The 21,529-nt window shown below is 38.5% G+C and overlaps 1 protein-coding gene across 1 annotated transcript in view; it reads left to right on the forward strand.

Annotated features, from left to right (window-relative positions):
* Window positions 1-21,529, forward strand: part of ATP1B3 (ATPase Na+/K+ transporting subunit beta 3) — a 61,298-nt gene that overhangs the window by 20,406 nt on the left and 19,363 nt on the right. Inside the window, exons 2-5 of the mRNA XM_024211009.2 lie at window positions 623-751; window positions 13,344-13,451; window positions 19,775-19,965; window positions 21,155-21,205. Coding sequence (XP_024066777.1) covers window positions 623-751; window positions 13,344-13,451; window positions 19,775-19,965; window positions 21,155-21,205 — 479 coding nt within the window. The remainder of the gene's footprint in view (window positions 1-622; window positions 752-13,343; window positions 13,452-19,774; window positions 19,966-21,154; window positions 21,206-21,529) is intronic.

Below are 21,529 nucleotides of genomic sequence, written 5' to 3' on the forward strand. Positions count from 1 at the left end.
CCTCAAGTTCTGCATCAGAAGAAGTACCATATAGTCTCCAATCAGCAAGTGAGAAATTCTACAGTTGTATTTGTGTTCTGATTATAACATTTTGTTTTTTCATCCAGGGCTCTATAAACTTGGTGAAAATCTAATGTATAGTCATTTTTGTCTTGTAATCTGGTTGATTATTCACATATAGCATTGCACGTAGAGGTCTCTGTTATGCTGGGGTACAATCAGTTGCTTGGCTCTCAGAAAGAGCAGCTGCAACAAAACAAAAATTGTCCTCAGAAGCTGGGGAAGGAGCATCCTCCTGTTCAAGCTCTTTTTTTTTTTTTTTTTTTTTATTTTAATGGAATGACCTTTCTTTTAAAAGCTGAACTATATGTATGTATGTTGGGGGGGGAGTGTGTGTGTGTGTGTGTGTGTGTGTGTGTGTGTATATATCTATATATATATATAGATATAAATGCTGAAACACAAGGAAGATCTAATTTGGTATCTTTGTGTTTGAGTGGTGGGGACTGAGCACCTGATCCAACTCCTATTGAACTACAATCCTGAGTGTCAGAGTAAAAAATTAGACTCACGTTCAGTTTAAAATAAATATTTTGTTAATTTGAGTTCTTTAATTTTACAGGTCTAATCTTGCTGTTTTATCTGGTATTCTATGGTTTCCTAGCAGCACTCTTTACGTTCACAATGTGGGTTTTGCTTCAGACCCTGAGCGGAGATATTCCCAAATACCGTGACCGGATTTCTAGTCCAGGTAACTGTACTCTTTTAGTTTTATGTCTGGATTTTAAATTAGAATAAGATAAAATTTATCTAATAACTTCCTTTTAGGATAAAGTACATATTCCAATGTGGTGTAGTTTTAATTAGACTAATAAAGAGTTTTTTAAAGGAGGACTCTTTCATAATGGGTGAATCATTTGGGCTTTGTAGGTTTGCAGCATAAAGCCATTTATATGCTTTTTTTTTACCATATTTACTAACTGATAGCTCTAAATTCACTCCTTTCTAGTTCTTCCTGGATTTTGCCGTACATTTAAATTGCAGTTTTCAATCCACAACAGTGAAATATGAGGTCATAAACATAGCGTTGTTGCTTCACTGCAGGAGTAAGCTAAGTTTTGATATTTTGCTGCAGGGTAGATTTGATTTAAATCATGATTTAAATCACTAGTCAGGAAGACTTGATTTGATTTAATCATGGATTTCTACATAAAAGTGCATTCTTGTTGCACAAGGTTATGTTATAACCTTAATACATATTCTTCACAACTCAGAGATAGATGTAGGTTTCATTTTTAGAAGGTACACACTATACATTTTTAAACAGTGATTTATTTTGAAAACTTTTCAGATTAGTTTTACAGCTATATCAGAAAATGAATGATTGTTTGGTTATTTCATTTACCAAAGGTAATTGAAGCAGATATTTATGAAGTCATTGGGAGGAGAACTATCTCCAATTCAGTAGGTTAATCATTAATATTTGGAGGATTTTCTTGCCATGCTGTATTAGGAGGAGAACATCACCAGACAGACATTTAAATTGTTTTATTTAACTAAAACAACGTTATGTATTCTAGATTCTTTTCTTCAGCAGCAAACATATAATATTTTAACAAAACAAGCATATGAATTTTTGAATTTAGTTAAACATTCAAGTATGTTAAAATTGTTTTAACTAAAATAGTTAAATGACATATTTAAAACAATAATTAAATCAACTGTGTCAGCCAAGTCAACATGAGAAACTTAAAATGTTGCCTTCTGTAGCTAACTCAGTCGTCTTCACCTTCATTTTCCTGTTTTTCTTATCCAGATTATGAACAAACAAGCTTTCCTGCTTTTTCAGGTCCCAAACGATTTCTCAATTTGGAATAAATTAGTCCAAAGAAAGAAAATATTCTTCTGCACCGGCAGAAGAAGCTACTTCTGTTAAAAGTGAGATTATCACTTCAACAGTCTCTGAATCCGAGTGCTTAAGTGACTTCCACCACTTCACTGGTGTGACTTTCTTTAAGATATTATCAGCAAACATATATTTCTGGAATGGTTCACCCTTAGCTCTGAAGTTTATTATAGTTGGCATTTTGGAGGGATGATTGTTGGATGTCCATGTCATAGCCAACTCCTCTTCTTCAGCAGTTAAGGTTTGACCTTTGTACCGAGTATTGAGAATATGTGCAAGAAAATGAGCTGGAGATAGTGCTTGTTCCATTCATTTTTTTTAATGCTTGTAATTTAACTCTGTCATTGCATACTCAGCATGTGTTCAACATTTCTCTTAAGCCCAATGTTGAGAACTTTGGCTGTGACAGTGCCATCTATTTTTTTCATGATTTTGTTCACAAACTGTCATCAGATTAGGCCAGTTCTTGATATAGTGCTCAAAACAGTCCACTACTGAGTTCCATCGCACATCTTGCGGTAGAGTTAGCTTGGTTCCTCCCGCTTTTTTTCAGAGCAGCCACTGCGGAGTGGTTGTTATAGAAGTATTTTGCAATTTCAACATCATTAGCCTTTATTTCTGGAACACTGAAAAGTCTGGCTAGGAGGTGCAACAAATGAGCACTGCAACCGTATGTTATTGGCTTGGGACTCTCTTCACTCTCTCCTAAATAATTTCTTATCTTGAATACACTTGCAACATTGTCTGTGACCAAGCTGCGTACTAGACATTTTAATTTTTTTTCAGTTTGTTATAGCTTTTACTGCTACTTCTTGAGTATTCTGCTGTGTGTGCATTTCCTGATGTATCAATCCTTTCTGTAAGGAAGATATTCCCTTCTTCTGTTGTCACACAAGCACATACAACAGGATCATCGTGGACATTGTTCCACACATCAAGATTCAGGTTAACAATTTCACCCTCTAGACCTTGTCTATGGTTGTTTCTGGATGATGGAGATTTTTTTCCCTTTTGCTACAGGTGATACATTGTGGCTATGTGACATACTTGATGTGACTGAAACACTATCATTGGCAAATAACTCTGAAACTATAGAAAATGATGGTGATCTTGAAGGTGGATAGTCTTCAGAATCCAGTATGTTGAGGATGGATTCTCCTAAACAAAATAAATCAATGCAGTTATTTAATTATTGTTACCATACTTCTCATTTAGTATTACTCATTGCATTCACTGACTCTCAGTACTACTTTAAAGGTGAAATTGTAAAAGGAAGATCTGCCTATTTCAGCTATTTATTTTTTATCACAACTACATCTAAAATGATAGTACCATAGAGTAACAACTATATTTTTTGCTCAAACATGAGAATTCAAGAATAGTCCAGAAGGAAGACAGGCAGTCCTTAAGAAAGAAGTATGAAATAAAAAAGTTTACCAACCTGAAGATCCTTCATGTTCAGACATGTTCCTTTCATCATCTTCAAAGTAGCTTCCTCCAGTGAAGGAACGCTTCTCATGATGTTGTTTCATTCGGGCAACCAGGCCTTGCATTTCTTTGTTGCACTGTTTGTATTTTGCACGCATGCCCGTCTTACCCACAGGTAGAGGAACTTCATTAAAATATTCCCAAACTGGGTCTCTCTTACGGCCTGTTGCCATTATAGGTTTTCCCTTCTAGTGAGAGAATGGTATGGTAGATCTCAAATCAATGAAGTCTACACTCAGGAAGACCTCATGACTTCTGGAATATGCTGCTCGAAAGTTTCACTTTTGCTTCTACTGCCTGTCTAACCCTGTTGCACATTGAGCAGAGACCTTCATTGTGTTGTCCGCAGTGAAGATTGGGGCTTTTTTATGAGCTCAGGCTGAATTTAGAACTCAATAAAATATGAATAGTTTAAATTACATCCTCCAGTGTGAATTACTTTGCATTTATCAATGTTATGTTCAGTGGTTCCTTAAATAATTTGGATTAAGCACAAAGTTCCCTTTTGCTTTTCATTTAGATCATATTGTACTTATAGCCAGACAAATCTTCATTAAAGTGAAGTTAAGGTTGTAGGCACATACCAGTGGGTTGCATGCATATTACCTTTTAAAAACTTTTTTTTAAAAACCCTCCCAAACATGAAAAACTCAAGTATTGAAAAATCAAGGTTGCACTTCTTAAACAAGATGCATGAACTACTTTCTCTGTCCCTGTACAGATGCCAGCCTACCATTTTCTCTATTTGAATATAGAGTATTAGAAACATTAACCGTAGAACATTAGTTGTAGAATTTTTCATGTATACAAATCTCCAGTAGCAAACCTTGTCCTTTTACTGACTTCTGCTCTTTTTCAAGTACTCTAACAGCATAATCTGCACATATGAGATTTATATATGGGGCATAATAGCTAATGTCACTTGGAGAATTGCCTGCCACAGAGTTGTAGAGCTGAGTACATCCTATGAAGAACTGTGTTCCCTCAGGACTTTGAAAGATCAAGCTTTTAATGAAAAGCAGGAATGATTTATTCTTTCCATATGCTGTTTGTCTAATCATGAATTGGTAAAGCTGTGTGTGTACTGTGTGACTAAAGAAGACCATAAAATGGCACTCTGACAATGATTATAAAGCACTGTAATTTTGGTGGCCACTATTATTGTTGGATAAATTAGCATGTGTTCCCGGCTTTTCTTAGAACACTGCTCTGACAGGTAGAGGTAAGGTAGTTTGGGGACTTCGAAAGTTCAGCCTTAACTTTGTTTTTCTTTGGTTTCTAATGTTTTTAAAAGGTAATATGCACTCAGACTACTGATATTTGCCTGCAAATAGAACTTGACCTTAACATCTTTATCCTTACTTTCTTTTAAAATGGTCCTAAAGTCTGCTGAAGACTTCAGTTCCTGCAAACCCTAGGGTGTGGTCAATCCAGCAGACCTTAGAAGGTTTGGGGGGAAATGCCGCTTTGGTCTGCTGGCCACAAAGACTCCTGCTAACTACAGTGCCTATCCACCATCTTGTGGAGGTGAGTTCTGTTGCTGCAGACCTCCTATGTGGCTCTCAAAGGCTTTGAGTTAGCAAAATGGGGGGAACTGGGGAGGAGAAACTCCCTACCTCTCTTTATGCACCAAACCCTTTGGCAGGAGTTGAAGAGTGAAGAACCCCTTCCTCACTATATTACTGCCTCCAGCTGTTTCCTGGGCCGCCTGCTGGAGTTGATGTTTTTCTCCTGTAGTCTTCTCTGTTATGAAACTGGCTCCTGGCCTCCTGTGAACTGTCGGAAGTTCATCAGAGCCCCCAACCCTCATTAGTTTTAGATCGTTCCCCCTTCAGCACCCAGTTGGCTCCTGAACCCCTGATGGTCCAAAATAGGTTTGTTTGCTGTGAACTGAACTGGGTTGAATGAACCTAACTTCCATAACCTAACAATACAAAACATGCTAGTCTTGGACCTCTCCCCTATGTGCAATGGTCCAAAATGGAATTTGGGTCTATAGTTCACCCCAATATCTAGACTGAGGGTGGGCGATGAATAAGCTTGTGCCTATGAGAGGGCAGACAAGAACTTAAGGCTCACTATGGGTTCTTTCCTTCTGCAGATCTCGAGCAGTCGACAGAAAAGTGGAGGGAATGTTCCCTCACCTGCACAGATCTCCTAAGATCTGCATTAATAGGGGGGCTTCCTTCTGAAAAGCCTTAGGAGGTCTGCAGGAAGCAAGGGCCTGGCCCATCGAGAAATTTGGGGCCCTGATATGTTATGTTCTCTGGGGTCCCACCCTCTCCCATTTCACTTTATTTACGCAGACATTTGGGAGGGAAGGTGGGGGCTGAACTTCTGGTCCTGGTACAATTGTGCTTTTCACCACCTCAACCCTCTGTCAGCCCTGGCAATGAGCAAGAATAGGTGTTTAGGGAGGACATGTGGTATTTTCCTCCCTTCCTTCAAGATCTCCCAAACCTTTAGAATGGAACCAATCTTACCTTAACAAGCCATTCCCACCAATCAGGTAGCATGTTGAGCTCAATTTCTGCCGTGGAAAGGGCATTAAAGCCTTTTGTTTATTTATTCATTTTAATGGAAGTTTATATCTCCATCTTTTGACATCTTCTGACAAGATCATCGGAGAATTGTTGCCTGATGACGAAATTAAATCAAATGTTAAGTCTTTTCATCTTGGATGCTAGATCTCAGATGGGGATATTATTTTGTGTCTCTCCCTTTTTGTGTGGTGGAGGTTTTCTTTTCTTTCCTTTTTAAAGTAGTTAAAATTTAATTTGGAACTATATTTGGCAGCTCTGATTTGATCATAGTTTAGGAACTCCTAGTTGCTTTCAAATTTTGCAATAAAATTCTTCTTCATCCCTGGATCTTATTTTGAGGCAAATATATTCTTTGTGTAGATTTGAAAAAGGAAAGGGCAAAGTTCTGACTTAAAGTTGTCCACTGAGTTTCTATTTTAATTAGGGAGTGGCTAGTACTCTGCAAAAACTGAAGTGGACAATAAATGGTTACATTTTAGGCATATAGGGAGTTGTGCATCTCATTCTCTGTACTGGCCTGAAAATTTACCCTTGATGGCTTTGTTACTGATCTTAATGTTGAGCCTATGAAACTATTTTGCAATGGTTTTCCGTGCAATGGTATGGAGTGGTACAAGACTGTACATTTTGCCCAACCTCTCATCAATTTAAGGAAGGTAGATTCTTAAATAGAATACAAATATTTTGTTAAGTTCCAAGTAATAACTCAGTTTCCCCAGGAAGATGGCCAGGTATTATATACTGTAACAGCTCTAGAGAGAGAGCCATTATAGCTTCTAGACACTATTTTCAAAGAGTATATGTATTTTTTTTTTTGACCGCCTGAAGATTTGATACTTGCCTCAGATGTTGCAGGGAATCAGGTTATTTGATCTCTAAGCATATTTATGATTAGAGCTGTCGATTAATCGCAGTTAACTCACGCGATTAACTAAAAAAATGTTAATCACGATTAATTTTACTAATCGTGATTAATTGCACTGTTAAACAATAGAATAGCAATTGAAATTTATTAAATACTTTGGGATTTTTTTTACCTTTTCAAATATATCGATTTCAAATACAACACAGAATACAAACTGTACAGTGCTCACTTTACATTATTTTTTATTACAAATATTTGCACTGTAAAAACAATAAACAAAAGAAATAGTATTTTTCAATTCATCTCATACCAGTACTGTAGTGCAATCTCTTTATTATGAAAGTGCAACTTACAAATGTAGATTTTTTTTGTTCCATAACTGCACTCAAAAACAAAACAATGTAAAACTTTAGAGCCTGCAAGTCCACTTAGTCCTACTTCTTGTTCAACCAATCGCTAAGAGAAACAGGTTTGTTTAGAAGATAATGGTGCCCACTTCTTAATTACAATGTCACCTGAAAGTGAGAACAGGCGTTTGCATGGCACTTTTGTAGCTGACATCACAAGATATTTACGTGCCAGATGCGCTAAAGATTCATATGCCGCTTTGGCCATCGTTCCAGAGGACATTCTTCCATGCTGATGATTCTCGTTTAAAAAAAAATGCGTTAATTAAATTTGTGACTGAACTCTTTGGGGGAGAATCGTATGTCTCCTGCTCTGTTTTACCCGCATTCTGCCATATATTTCATATAGCAGTCTCGGATGATGACCCAGCGCATATTGTTCGTTTTAAGAACACTGTCAATGCAAATTTGACAAAATGCAAAGAAGATAGCTATAGCATTCCACCCAAATGCCTTCAAAAATCTGAGAGGAATGAAGTGTGGAGCATGCTTTCAGAAGTCTTAAAAGAGCAACACTCCGATGCGGAAACTACAGAACCCAAACCACCAAAAAAGAAAACTAACCTTCTGCTGATGGCATCTGACTCCGATGATGAAAATGAACATGCATCGGTCCGCACTGCTTTGGATCATTAACAGGCAGAACCTGTCATCAGCATGGACGCATGTCCTCTGGAATGGTGGTTGAAGCATGAAGGGACATATGAATCTTTAGTGCATCTGGCATGTAAATATCTTGCGACACCGGCTACAACAGTGCCATGCAAACGCCTGTTCTTACTTTCAGGTGACATTGTAAACAAGAAGCATGCAGCATTCTGTTCTGCAAATGTAAACAAACATGTTTGTCTGAGTGATTGGCTGAACAGTAGGACTAATTGGACTTGCAGGCTCTAAACTTTTACATTGTTCTATTTTTGAATGCAGGGTTTTTTTGTACATAATTGTACATTTCAACTTTAATGATAGAGATTGCAGTACAGTACTTGTATTAGGTGAATTGAAAAATACTATTTCTTTTGTGTTTTACGGTGCAAATATTTGTAATAAAAATAAATATAAAATGAGCACGGTACACTTGTATTCTGTGTTGTAATTGAAATCAATATATTTGAAAATATAGGAAACATCCAAAAATATTTAAAGAAATGGTATTCTATTATTGTTTCAGTGCGATTAATCGTGATTAATTTGATTAATCCCTTGACAGCCCTACTTATGATAAATAGTTTTTTTTTTTAAATTGTCCCTTTGAGAGAAGGTGAGCTCTTGCATAAGTAATCCGGATAACTCTCTTTGAAGGATTGAGGGTTGGATTTTCAAAAGTGCTCAGCATTGTCCTAACTTTCCCATTGACTTAAATGGGAATAGTTTTATAATCACAGTTTTACCTGGAACATGGAGCCAGCCAGTGTGTGACTTTTGGATTCTAGACATGGGCCCATATGATGCCACAAAATACAGATATGTATTTGAACATCCCAGAGTTTGGGGAAGGAGGTTGGACTACCTGTAGTCAGTACCACCCTCTTCTGAATTTGAGTGAGGTGTTATAAGGTTGGAAACAAGTTCATCCAGTCCAGGTTTAATCAATTTTTGCCTTAATTTATACATTTTCAGACAATCATTGTCACTTACAGTTTCTGATCGTATATTTGACAGATAATAAACAGATAACACAGAACAGGTAGGGGCCCCAGTTACTGAGTTCTGGAGTACCGAGAAGCTCTCCCACACTTCATGATGGTCATCTCAGTCTCTGGTCCAGTATTCTCTGACTTGGGCCCTGTTCACTTGGTTTCTTATACCTTCCCACAATACATATTAATGAGCTTTCTTCCGATAAACATTAAGCATTGTTTTCTATAATCTGTGCGATATGCGTGCCCAAGGTTCAATTTACATAGCATTTGCTATCCACACTATTTTCATATCATCGTGTCTTTGTCACCTTACTCCTGTTTTTCCTTTTTGGCATTACGTTTTGTGTATTTTATTATACTGATTAACTTCCTCTTATCTAAGTCCGCCAACACAATACAATCCATGAGCAAAAACATCACCATTGTCCTGTCAGTAATTTTGCTTGTGCATTTCAAGGTGTTTTTTTCAGGGCCTTGGTATTTCAGTTGTTCTCAGCAGGGTTCTCTAAGCTTTAAAACCATAGAATGTTCCAGTGTATAAAATAGTTAAAATAAATAAAAAAAATCCTGAAACTTCACCAAAAAAGCAACTTCTGACCTCCTTCCCTAGGTCCTTTACTATATAATCAATTCCATGCTCTGATGAAGTTCCACAGTGGCTCTGACAATTCCAGTATCTGTAGCGCAGGGGTCGGTAACCTCTGGCACATGGCTCGCCAGGGTAAGCACCCTGGCAGGCTGGGCCAGTTTGTTTACCTGCCGCGTCCACAGGTTCGGCCGATCGCGGCCCCCGCAGTGGCCATGGTTCGCCGCTCCAGGCCAATGGGGACGGCGGGAAGGAGTGGCCAGCACATCCCTCGGCCCGTGCCGCTTCCCGCAGTCCCCATTGGCCTGGAGTGGTGAACTGCGGCTAGTGGGAGCCGCGATCGGCCGAACCTGCGGACGTGGCAGGTAAACAAACTGGCCCGGCCCGCCAGGGTGCTTACCCTGGTGAGCCGCGTGCTAGAGGTTGCCGACCCCTGATGTAGGCTGTGAATTTGCTTGTGGGAGGTGTGAAGATAGATAAATTTAAAAGTGGTTGTACTCCATGCCTTTTTGCAATGTCTCTTTTAAGGTTGTAACTCAGCTCTCACGTGTGTTAACCAAAGAACTTTAAGGTAGAAAGACTCTGGTTCTTTGATTACTACTTACAATATTTTTAATTTGAGTTTTCTATAAATTAAGCACTGAATAGTGTACGCATATTTGAAGATTACAGTAATATTGCATGTTGTTGTTTAATGTTTATCTCTTTATGCTTGGAAATTTATTTTCAGCTTAACTCTTTCATGTTTTTACTTGCAGTGTAACATGTCATAGTCCTGGCTATAAATCTTAAATTTATTTAAAAAAAAAATAAATAAAAAAAAAAAACCACCATGCACACAATCTGGATGACATAGGTCAAAGGTTTTTATTCTTCTTTTAAATTTAGTTACAAAAATCAAATTGTCTGATTTCTATAATTGACATTTCATTTATATTGTTCAGTGGGGGTGTAATAGTATTCACCAAATACAAATGAGTTTAAGAATTTGGGCTTTTTCCATTTGTAAGTGCTATCAGATCATTAAATCTGGCTGTTAAAAACGTTGATTAGTTCCCCTTGTGGATATTTACCAGGCTGCTGTAATAGTCCCAAATCTTGGATCCCACATGCTCTTAGGCTGGCTGGGTCTTGACTAGGGATGTAAAATATTAAACGGTTAACCTGGTAAGTATTAGTCTTACCATTAACCCACCCTAACTGTTAACAACCAGTCCCGGGCCGGCCAGAGCAACCCCAGGCCCTCTCCCTTTAATCAGTTAACTGATATAATTTTAATCATTTAAACAGTTAACTTTTAAAATGATATTTACATCCCTAGTCTTGACAGAATCCAATCACGTTCTCAAGCTCTGGGTTTCTGAGCATGCCCTTGGGGTGCAGATATAGCAACCCTTTCTAAGATACGGGACTCCATTCTGAAACCAATGCTAGTTCTCTGTATGCCTCCCCAGTTTGTTACATGCTCCCAGAGTTCCTCTGATACAGTGGATCCTCTGGATTACTGTCTCACCCTTCCGAGACTATGTGACAGTTAAAGCAAGTAACACAGACTTTATAAAGGAATTTCTAAGCCAATCACACACTTTACTCACAGACAAAGCATAGGAGAGAGACAGATCTATGAGAAAACAACCAAAACCTATACACAGAGCCCTTTGAGTTTGGTCAGTCCTTCCAGGGTCCCTACACTCTCCTCTGCTCATTCTCCTTCTTTCCGCCTTGTACTGGTCTCTCTTCTTAAAATGGCTAGTTTGAAAATTTTGAGAGAGCCTCCTTTTTATAAAGTTTCAAGTGCCGTCTGTCAGGTGACTCCTCCTCCCCCCAGTGGTTTCAAGTTCCTGTCAGGTGACACATTGCTTAGTTACAGCCCTATCTGGGATAACTGGTGGTTCTGGGGTGCAGCTAGCTTATTGTCCTAGGGAGTGTCCATTTGAATGGAATCCCCTCCAGGTTAATGACTCTTGATTGCTCTCCATTGTTAGCCCTCTGCTGACACCTCATGGAATCCCAGTTCAGTATGGAGGTTAAAAGGCAACAGTGAAGGTACAGTGCAGTTTACTGTCAAAATGGCATTCATCAAGCAAAATGGGGTTTGTAGTGTCATGTATCAGACTGTCATACTGGCATTTAGATAAGTCTTGCCCTGGGAAATAGTTAACTAACTGATGCTGGGGTGAGAGGGAGAACCTGTGCTTTTGTGAACACCACAGAAAAGGTGAATGAGTCAAGAAGTGCGTTTTTAAAAGGCATATATAAAATGTTAGCCTCTGGAACTCATTCCTTCTCCAAAAACTTCTAATTTGTCTAAATTGTTTCCCTATTTAATAATAATAATAATAATAAAAAAAGGCACCATTTTCTGTGTCTTCACGTGCGGCTTGCAGTGGATCACTGATAGATTTGGTCTATGTAGTTGTACTTTCCATATGCTTTCTGATAAGTTTATCTTTATATATATTTAAATAATAAATGTATTAAAAGTGGCCTACAGAGAGGGGAAAACTGATTTTGTTACTTCCTTTTCCTTTTTATGATGTATAAAGAAGGCCTGAGAAGTGCATCCACAGCCCCCCCCCCTTTTTTTTTTTTTTTTTGGAAGGGAAAAAATCTTGTTTATATTTCAACTTGGAAATATCAAGAATGTTATGTGTCTAGTCTTCCCGGGTTTACCAAAAGATGTGTGGTGGCCTTTTTCAGATCTTAATTGAAGATGTGGAGTGGGTAGATATTATACCCTTAACAAAAACAAATTTTTTCTATAAGGTTTTTCTTTTCTAGTTATATATAGGTTAACCAATCGTTTTAAACTATGCAAATAATTGTATCCTCAGTAGATCAAGTTTTGTTTCTTCAGTGCTTGCTATCTCATCCTACTAGTTTTGCTGCTGCCTACAGTCTTCATAGGTAGACATAATCTGAACTTCTGGTGTGTGGGGAAGAAGGGTGAAAAGAACAATCAATGTGGTTTTGTTTTTGGTTAGGGGACCTTTCAGGCCATCTGTATACTTTATAAAGAAGTTTTTTTCTTTTTCTTTTTTTTTTCTTAAAAGGTTCAAGTCCTCTTTTGTTCTCTGTGGGTCACCCTGAAATTAAAATTATAATAGCCTCCAGTTTTACTATGTAAGGCACGTTTGGCTTTATAAACCACTTCTTTAAAATTAGTAGGTTTCAAAAGTATGCACAGGAGATACAGAAGTATCTCCATTATGTAACAAATGTATAATGGACCTAAGAGTATGTAAAAATACTGAGTAAGTAAACTGAAGGTATGGAAGCTGTCCAGTACTAGTCTAAAAATTAAAATGTTCTTTTTAAAGAAAGAAGCCTTGGTATAGTTTTGTTGAATATGGAAAGTACAAAGTGAAACTGTAATCAGTAAAATACTTTAAAACTGCAGGTGATTAGCTAATTTTTCTATTCTCAATCATGTGGGTTTTGATTATTATGAATTCTAATTAGGGTGACCAGACGTCCCGATAAAATCGGGACATTCCCGATATTTAGGTATTTGTCCCGCGTCCCAACCGATCTTTGGTCGGGGTCGGGACGCAATTCATCCCGATATTTCGCTCTGCTGGCAGCTTTTTTTTTTCCCTCCAGCGGCGACCCTCCCCTTCCCCCCCCCCATGTGTCCCGATATTTTCTTCCTCTCATCTGGTCACCCTAATTCTAATTATTATAGCTTGCACTTAAATCGTAACTTTATTTAGACTGTAATTTAGATTTGAAAATTGATTTTAAAAATCTACCCTCAAAATATGGTTGTTCAGTATAAGAATAATGCTGAAATTCCATACTAGATAGTCTATTTACAATTTGAAAAATGTCTTTCTGAGAAATGAGGGTGGGGATGAAAAGAGTTGTTTAATATCTGACTTTTACTTTTTGTTTTTCTTTAAAAGGACTTATGATTTCACCAAAGCCAGTCACTGCATTGGAATTTTATTTTAACAAGTCTGACTCCAAGTCATATGCAGAATATGTTTCTACCCTTAAACAATTTCTGAAGTGTAAGTAGAATGTTTTTTACATTACGAGTAGTTTAATTAAACTTAATTACAGTGTAGCTATAAATACATTCAGTTGGTTTCCTTTAGGGAAAATTCTGTAGAATTTAACATTTATTAACTATATCAAAGGTCCCAAAACCGTGGGGTGCACCCCCATAGAGGGGTGTGGAGAAATGTTTGGGGGGGTAGGGAGGCAGGGCCCCCCAGCTCTGCTGTGCCCCCAGCTCTGCTCTCGGGCCCCGACCACAGTTCCAATTGCGGCTCCTGGGCAGTGTGGACAGGTTCCATTACGGGTAAGGGGGGAGTGACAGAAAAAGTTGGGGGACCACTGCTCTAAATTGTATACTGATTTGTTACAGTGTTCGCTAGATTTGCTAATGTACTTTTAACTATGGCCATTCTGAACAGAAAGACTTCTACAGATCAGTAAAATGTATATATTCTGCTTTTCATTCCTTAAATAAATACAACAAGATCCAGAGTTAAATGTTTGGTCAAAGTCTACCATGATTTACAGCTGTGCAACCTTCGCTGAAGTCAATAGGTAGTGTGCTTGGATAGCTGAGGAAGGAATTGGGTACTCCTGCCACAAGCATAGTTAAGAGTGACATTAAATTGGTTAAAGAAATAAACTTGCATGCAGACAATAAAATAGTATTATTTACTTTTTATATATAATGTCATAATGGTGCATGGTATTTTACAGGTTTATAAAACATGACAAAAGAGATTACAGTTGAAGTTAGTATGTGGGAAAAGATTATATCAGACAGAGTAGATAAATGAATAGCAAAGTTATTTGTATAATATGTTGGTTTCTGTTTTTATATGTTACGTAGAAAAACTAAGCTAAAATAACGTTATTAAGGTTTCCAAGTCAAGCACTCAAAAGTTAGAAAGTGCCAGAATTAAAGTTGTTTGTACAATCTTAATTCGGCCCCTTTGTGCATAGGTACCACGATTGTCTTTAATTACATGATCACGTGCTAATTTTTCCACAGGGCTCCTTATTCAGTGCACAGAATGAAAGGTGCTCAATTAATAAGGCTATTCAATATTGTGTGTTCTCCCTGTTTTTCAATGTGTAGCCCATGCCTTATTTACTGCACACTAGTCAAACCCTGTTCTGAAGACTGAATTATTAATTTGCCTCAGGGCTTCTCCAGGAGCTCACCGCTATAGTATGATTGTTTCTCAAACATTAATGAATTTATTTTCACATGACTCCTGTGGGATGAGGGGATATTATTATTCCCATTGTACAGATGGGGAATGGAGGTGCAGAGAGATTGAAATTAAAGGTATCTACTAGTTTTGGGTGTCCGATCTGAGAAACCTAGAACCTGATTTTTCAGAGTACTTAGCTTTATATGGCACTTCATGTATTCAAGCACAGCTTCCACTGATGTCAGTTGGAGATGAGAGTGCTCAGGACTTCCACAAATCAGACCCCAACATCTCATTACCCAGCAAATGAGGAATACAATGAGTTACCACCTTTAAAAAGTTTGGTTTAAGCCACTTATATAGCATCACATAGGAATTCCCGTGACAGAGGCAAGGATAGGATCCAGTTCTCCAGGGCAGCATTTACCAGGACACCATCCTTTCCCTTCCCGCAGTCCTCTGCCAGATTCACTAACCACCTTCCAACTGCTGCAGTAAATGAAGCAGACATCCTACACATAAGTCTCCTTTACTCTACAACCTTAATTCATCCCCAAAGCAGATCCAACCTGTGCATTGAATCAGGCAGGGGTCCCTGCTAACCTATCTTTGTCCCAAGTTTTTCTTCCCAACCCCTGGCTCCTTGTCCCAGTCCCATTCTTCTTGCCCAACCAATTCCACTCTCCTCATTCCTGTCCCCTCTTGATCTGTCACTCTCCCCAACTCAGACCTCCAGTTGCCCCCACCCACATTTCCCTGTTCTCACTGGCTCCCAGTTCTGTTATCCCTTCATGGATGCCTCATCCAATCTCTGTGTCCTCTTTCTCTTCCTCCCTCTTCCTCCAGTTCCTTGTCGCATTCTCTGCTCAGTCAATGCCAATATTCCTCCCTACACCCCAGATCCTTGTCCAGTTGGTCTTCACATGCTCCTCCCTACCCTGTTGGTTCTCAGTCCCAGTCTCCCCCTCAGATTCTCACCAGCCTTTGCCACTCCACCTCTCATTCGATTTAGATTATGCTAGTGTACTAATTCAAAGTCAGTGCCTGTGGGAGTTTGTTCTGAAGGAACCCATTTTTCCAAGATCATACACATATCCAGCTATTTTGTTACCCGCATTGAAGACTACAAAGTATTTTGTGGTAAGAGATTTTCAGAGGCAAAGGTCTTTCTGAGTTTCTACCTCTTGGATGGTGGAATCTATCCTTGCAGTGGATGTCTTGTACAATGCACCTGTTTTTTGTCGTCTTTTTACTGAAGGCATCCCACTTCACTGATAGTGGTGCAATCCCCCAGAGGTAGTATAGTGACAGTATGGGAATCGATTTCAAAGTCCCAGTGATTATCCTACAGGATTAATGGAGTTCAATGTCAGTGTCGTGTGCCTGGCTTGAACATCTTACTGGGGCACTGTACTCTGCAGTTGAGTAACACACGGCCAGTCTGGCTGGTCAGTGTTTTGGGGTCAGTTTCTGGAGTACACAATTCCTGGAGTTCAGGTTTTTTTATCTGTTCTTTGAATGTCAACATTTGATCTAATGTGACCCCGGCGTACACTGGATGTTCATAGTATTCCAGTATCATTAGATGGTGCAATCCTTGAGCACTAAACAAAGTGAATTTTCAAGAGAGAATTGGTGGAAGAAATTGAAGTTGTATGGTACATGAGGAGATAGTGCTGGCCTGGGGCTGCGTAGGAAAGAGTTAAAAGATCTTTGTAGGAGGAGGTCATATGGGAGCATCAAGGTTTACTGAGTTGGAATAACATAGTAGAAGTATGGGGGAAAACTTTTAATCTCGTAGTTAACGTGTAGCATACTATACGCCTGTAGATAATTTATGATTCAAACAATTTAATTTCACTTTCATGTTCTGTTTAACTCTCTATATAATGAGACCCCTCTGGCTAGTAGAGGTATATATCTTTTATTTTGTTTAGTGACTATTTATTCTTATTAGCACTGTCACCTGCTTCCATGAAGCAGCCGATCTTGTAAAGTTTGGGAAATTTAAACTTTTTCACCATTTTGCTTAAGAAATGTTTAACCTTTTAAAGATATTTTTAGAAGTGTATTGAAAAAAGTTGACATACTCCTGCATTTTGGTGTAACATCTGTCCCCAGCAAGCCAGAGTATTTTACTACCAATGCACTGCTTACCTGTTGCCTACTTTGGTGGGTTTTTAGGTGAACTTGAGACAGGTGACAGATCAGCAACCCTATTGTCTTAAGTTCTCTACTTACCCAGTTACACTGCTGCCACCTGTGCTACAGTTGTTAAGCTGCCCCTCTGCTATCCCCCCAATCTGCCTGAATCCTGTCCTGGAGGGAGTATTTACAGGGTGAAAAAGTTGTTCATTCTTCTCATTGAATCCTTTATTGTGCTGAGACTACCAACAAGAATGCCATTTTAGATGGTGACTTTTGAATTTGTCATCTTAGTTGTGTACTTGAGAGTATTCAATTTAAATAAAAAATGATTGTACAGTAGTTCTAGCATTTAGTTCACATTAAATTAAAACATTCCCAAGTCTAGTGCGTCTCAGCTTGAATATGCATACTGCCATAGAATGGTTTGGTTTAAAGAGCTGTTTCTGTGATAATGGTGAAGAATGTATATCTTCAAAGACTGATACTTGCTGCTAGTTGTGCTACGGTTTCCAAAACTCATAGCATCTAAATTTAAAAAAACAACAAAAAAAACCCTGTTTTTTCAATTTACTTTGCACATTTGCTTTCTATGGTTTTAGCAATAAATGCAGCTGTGATCAAATTTGTGAGCACCACCAAAATTGGACAAATAGCTAACAGGAAGAGAACCAAATCCAATTTAGTGACCTATAGCTGGGGTTCTCAACATCTTAAAATGCAGTCCACATCTTGACGATTGCTTAGGGACCAAGGATGCTTAATAGCCCCTCTTTGGAATCTAGTATATGAACTCTCTAACGGATCACACCACCTTATTCTTATGAGCCCCGTAGCCTTTTGGAGCAATGTGAGCTCAGCAATCAGGGTCCCAGAAGAGTAGGAGTTTCTCTAAGAAAGCAGAGTAAAGGCCCCTTCCTGCCAGATCTTTGTTACAAAATACGATTTCTTGCCCCCTCTGAGAAGGCTAGATATTCATGTGTACCTGTATCTCGACTACTGGCTAAGCAAAGGACCAGTCATCTTAAAGGGTACACTCAGCACTCAAAAGTCAAGACAGTCTGACAGCTGTTCTAGACTTTGGGCTTAAGTATTCACTCCAAGCCTCCAAAGTCCACTTCCACAATGATAGAGGTGTTGGAGTTCATATGTATACCTCTGAACTCTAGATTTAATGATTGTACATCTTCCATAAGAACAATTTCAAAATAAGTTTTAAATTATTCTTAAGCTTGGGTCAAGACCTCCAAATGACTGCAAGATATTCTGCCTTAGACTGTTGGGCCTCGTGGCCTCTTGCACTGGGTAGCTCTACCAGACAGAACCTTCAATGAAAAGAGATAAGTGCTGGTTGAGACTGTACCTCTCCAGATTGTCATGTAGGGTCACAAATATAGGGTGAATGCTGTTATCCAGAAGCTTCTGAGCTTCTGTGGCAGGAGTGCTCATATCACCCAGAATTTGGACCCATGACAAGCTATTTTGTATATTGGCCTTGATTATTATTCATATGTCTGTAGCGCTTAGGAGCCCTAGTCATGGACCAGGACCCCATTGTGCTAGGTGCTGTACAAACACAGAACAAAAAGACAGTCCCTGCCCAAAGGAGCTTACAGTTGAAGTATAAGACAAGAAACAACAAATGGATACAGAGGGGGAGTACAAGGACAGTGTTGATCAGCATGATAGGCAGTGGTCTCTGCATACCTAAACATCATCAAGTTTTTTGTAGGTGTCCTAGCAAAGGAGAGTTTTGAGGAGGGATTAGGAGGTATGTGATGAAGTAGCTTTGCTTATGATTACAGGGAGTGCCTCCCCAAGTGTGTGGGGCAATATGGAAGAGAGCATGAAAGTACTTGTTTGAAAATGTAACAAGTGGGCAGTGGAGGCTGGCATCGTGGGCTGATTGGAGGTGATCATCAACTGCTTGATAATGAATGAGATGATAGGATGGGGATTGGCCAAGAAGGGGCTTCAAAGTAAATTCAAGCAGTTATAGTTGATGCAATATAGAAGGGGGAGCCAGAGGAGGTATTCAAAGAGAGGGGTAACATGGTCAAAGCAGTGGGCTAGAAAGATGTTCTTTGCAGCAGCATTCTAAATGGATATGAGCAGGGCAAGACTGCATTTGTCAAGGCCCTGGGAAAGGTATTGCAGTAATTGATACATGAGATGTTGGAGACTTGGACCAGAGTTTTAACTTTTTGGATGGATAAGAAAGGTCATATGATATCTTAGATGATATGCAGAAAGAGTTGGCAAGAGATGAAGACCTAGAGGAAGATGTGAGTTAAAGATGACACCTGAGTGTGAAGGCAGGGTGATGTCCACAATGATTGAGAAAGGACCTAGTAGAGGAGGGCTTTGGGGGAAGGTGTCTCGTTTCCAACAGTTCAGCAGATCAGGTTACCTTGATTGTGGTTATAAGTGAATTTCTGCCTTCCTTGACGCATCTGGTCTTTGCCAGGAGCTATGTGCTGCCCTCGTTAAGGGTAGTAGAACTGAAGTTTTTGATAGCAGTAATGTCAACCCCTAGGAAGAATTTGATATCTTCTGATTACTGTTCTCCTGTAGTAAAATTAATGCAGATTTTGTAGGTCCGTTTCCCCAGACTGGATCATCCTTCCATTTTATGTTACGTCTGCTCAGTTTACACCTGTCTCCTCATTTCTAGAGAAATGGAAAGGCTTGGCAGTTTCTAGAGCCATATCTATTTGAAAAGAGAACTGGGGGAACTAATTTGGCATCTCAGTAATTTAATTAATATAAAACTTCTAGCACCACCTGTTGGTGACAAAAATACCTGCAAATAGTTTTTACTGTCTTGCATAATAGGAAAAGGTATAGTGGGAAAATAACTAATTTTATTTTCAAGCTGAAAACTTTAAAAATTTATGTAGAGATAAGGGACCTTGAGAAGTAGTTTGATACTGTAGGGTTGTGTGCTTATTGGTTGCATGAGTATGTTACACCAATAGATGTAGAAATGTTGTTGTGGTTTTTTTTTATAGCGTATGATGATTCAAAACAATCCAAAAACATAGCATGTACCGCAGGAAAACTGTTTGAGCAGAATGAAGATCGTGCTGTTAAACAGGCATGTCAGTTTAATCGCACTATGCTTGGATCATGTTCTGGAGTGGAAGATGACACTTTTGGCTATGCTAAAGGAACTCCATGTGTGCTTGTGAAAATGAATAGAGTAAGTGCATAGAATTTTCTTTCTGGTTTTCTTAAGTTTAAAACTTAGTTTCCCAACTAAAACTTTATAAAAATTTATTCCAGAGAATGGCTCAATTATTTGTCTTGGCTTTTCCTTCAATTTCTCGCTCTATGAAACAATGTAACTTACTGAAATAACTAACAATTTTTCTTTAGGGTTGGGGAGGAGGCAAATTGTTTAAATCTCTAATACTTAAGAATATTGGCTTTGTTTCCATGGATCAAAACACCTAGAAGCCCAGTTTTAAATATAAGGGTGCTACTCTTACCTTGTAAAAGAAAAAGTTCAGTGTAAAGTTTGTTTACATTTCCAGAATGCAAGTATGAACCAGAATGTAATGTGCTTGCTTTAACTTTTGAAAACTGTTGTGTTGAAAATGATATTGCGGGGTGGTGCTGATAAAATATTTCACTCTTCGTTAGCTGACTGCAAGTTACATGATATGTTGCCTGGACATACCACCTAGATTCAGCCATTAATGTTACATGCTTAATTTGGAATAGTGAACTGCTACTGGCTGTGGCTAGTGAAACCATTTTGAGGAGTAGTTCATCAACACTTTAGATCTTAGTATGGTTCTAGTCCCTGGGACTCTGTCAGAATGGTACCTTCTTACTCACCAGGTTTGGTCCCTATGTGTATTTAGTCATATTTGCTTACTATAGTGAGAAAACACGTTTGTGGGGTTTTTGCTATTTTCATTCCTCTTTATGCTCTTCAGAAGCAATGTAACTAAAGAGTGAACAATGGATTTTATTCTAGTCTTGTGCATCAACAAAGTTTTTTTTAACTAAGGTCTAATTAATAACACATGTGCAAGCCTCCTGAAGGAAATGAAACTACACAGCTGTAACTGAAGGTCTGAGCTAACCTCAGAGAACCTTTTGTTGGTAACAATGCCTGAGTTGGAAAGAACCCAGTTTTTATGCCCTTTTACTAGGGCTGTAGACCTGGAATCTGGGGACTTAGTTGCTTGTCAACTGAACACATTTAATAGAGAAATCCTACCACGATACCCAGGGAAACCTGTAATACCATTTTAATGTCATAGTCAAAGTGTAAATGCACATCAAATGTCTCCCATACATTTAATATGTTTTTTAAAAATCAGCTTTGTACAACTCCCACAGAAAAATAGCTATTTATGGAGATATTACCCTTTCTTTAGATAATTGGATTAAAGCCTGAAGGAGAACCACATATACAATGTTCACCTAAGGTGAGTAGTGAATAAAGATAAGTATTTATGGCCATTTTCCTTTATGTTTAAACAGAGAGTAAAGCAAGCATAAGTGCTAGAAGCAAAGATTTTTAACTTCATTTTTTCTTTGAAACTTCCATTATTTTTAAATCCACATTTTGATTTCTTTTGATAGCTATATCTGTTTTGTGTTCATGCAGGTTAGTGCTTCAGTACATTTAATAACTTTTTCATAAAGGTACCTTTTTTCTTTGTCAGTTTAAAATTTGTTCTTTTGTTCTTGCATGTTTCATATCATTAAGACTTATCTGAAAATCAGGTCGGTCTGACAAAGCTGAAGAC

This window comes from Terrapene carolina, unplaced genomic scaffold (assembly GCF_002925995.2).
Source record: "Terrapene carolina triunguis isolate 2854851 unplaced genomic scaffold, T_m_triunguis-2.0 Scaffold88, whole genome shotgun sequence".
Lineage (NCBI taxonomy): Eukaryota > Metazoa > Chordata > Testudines > Emydidae > Terrapene > Terrapene triunguis.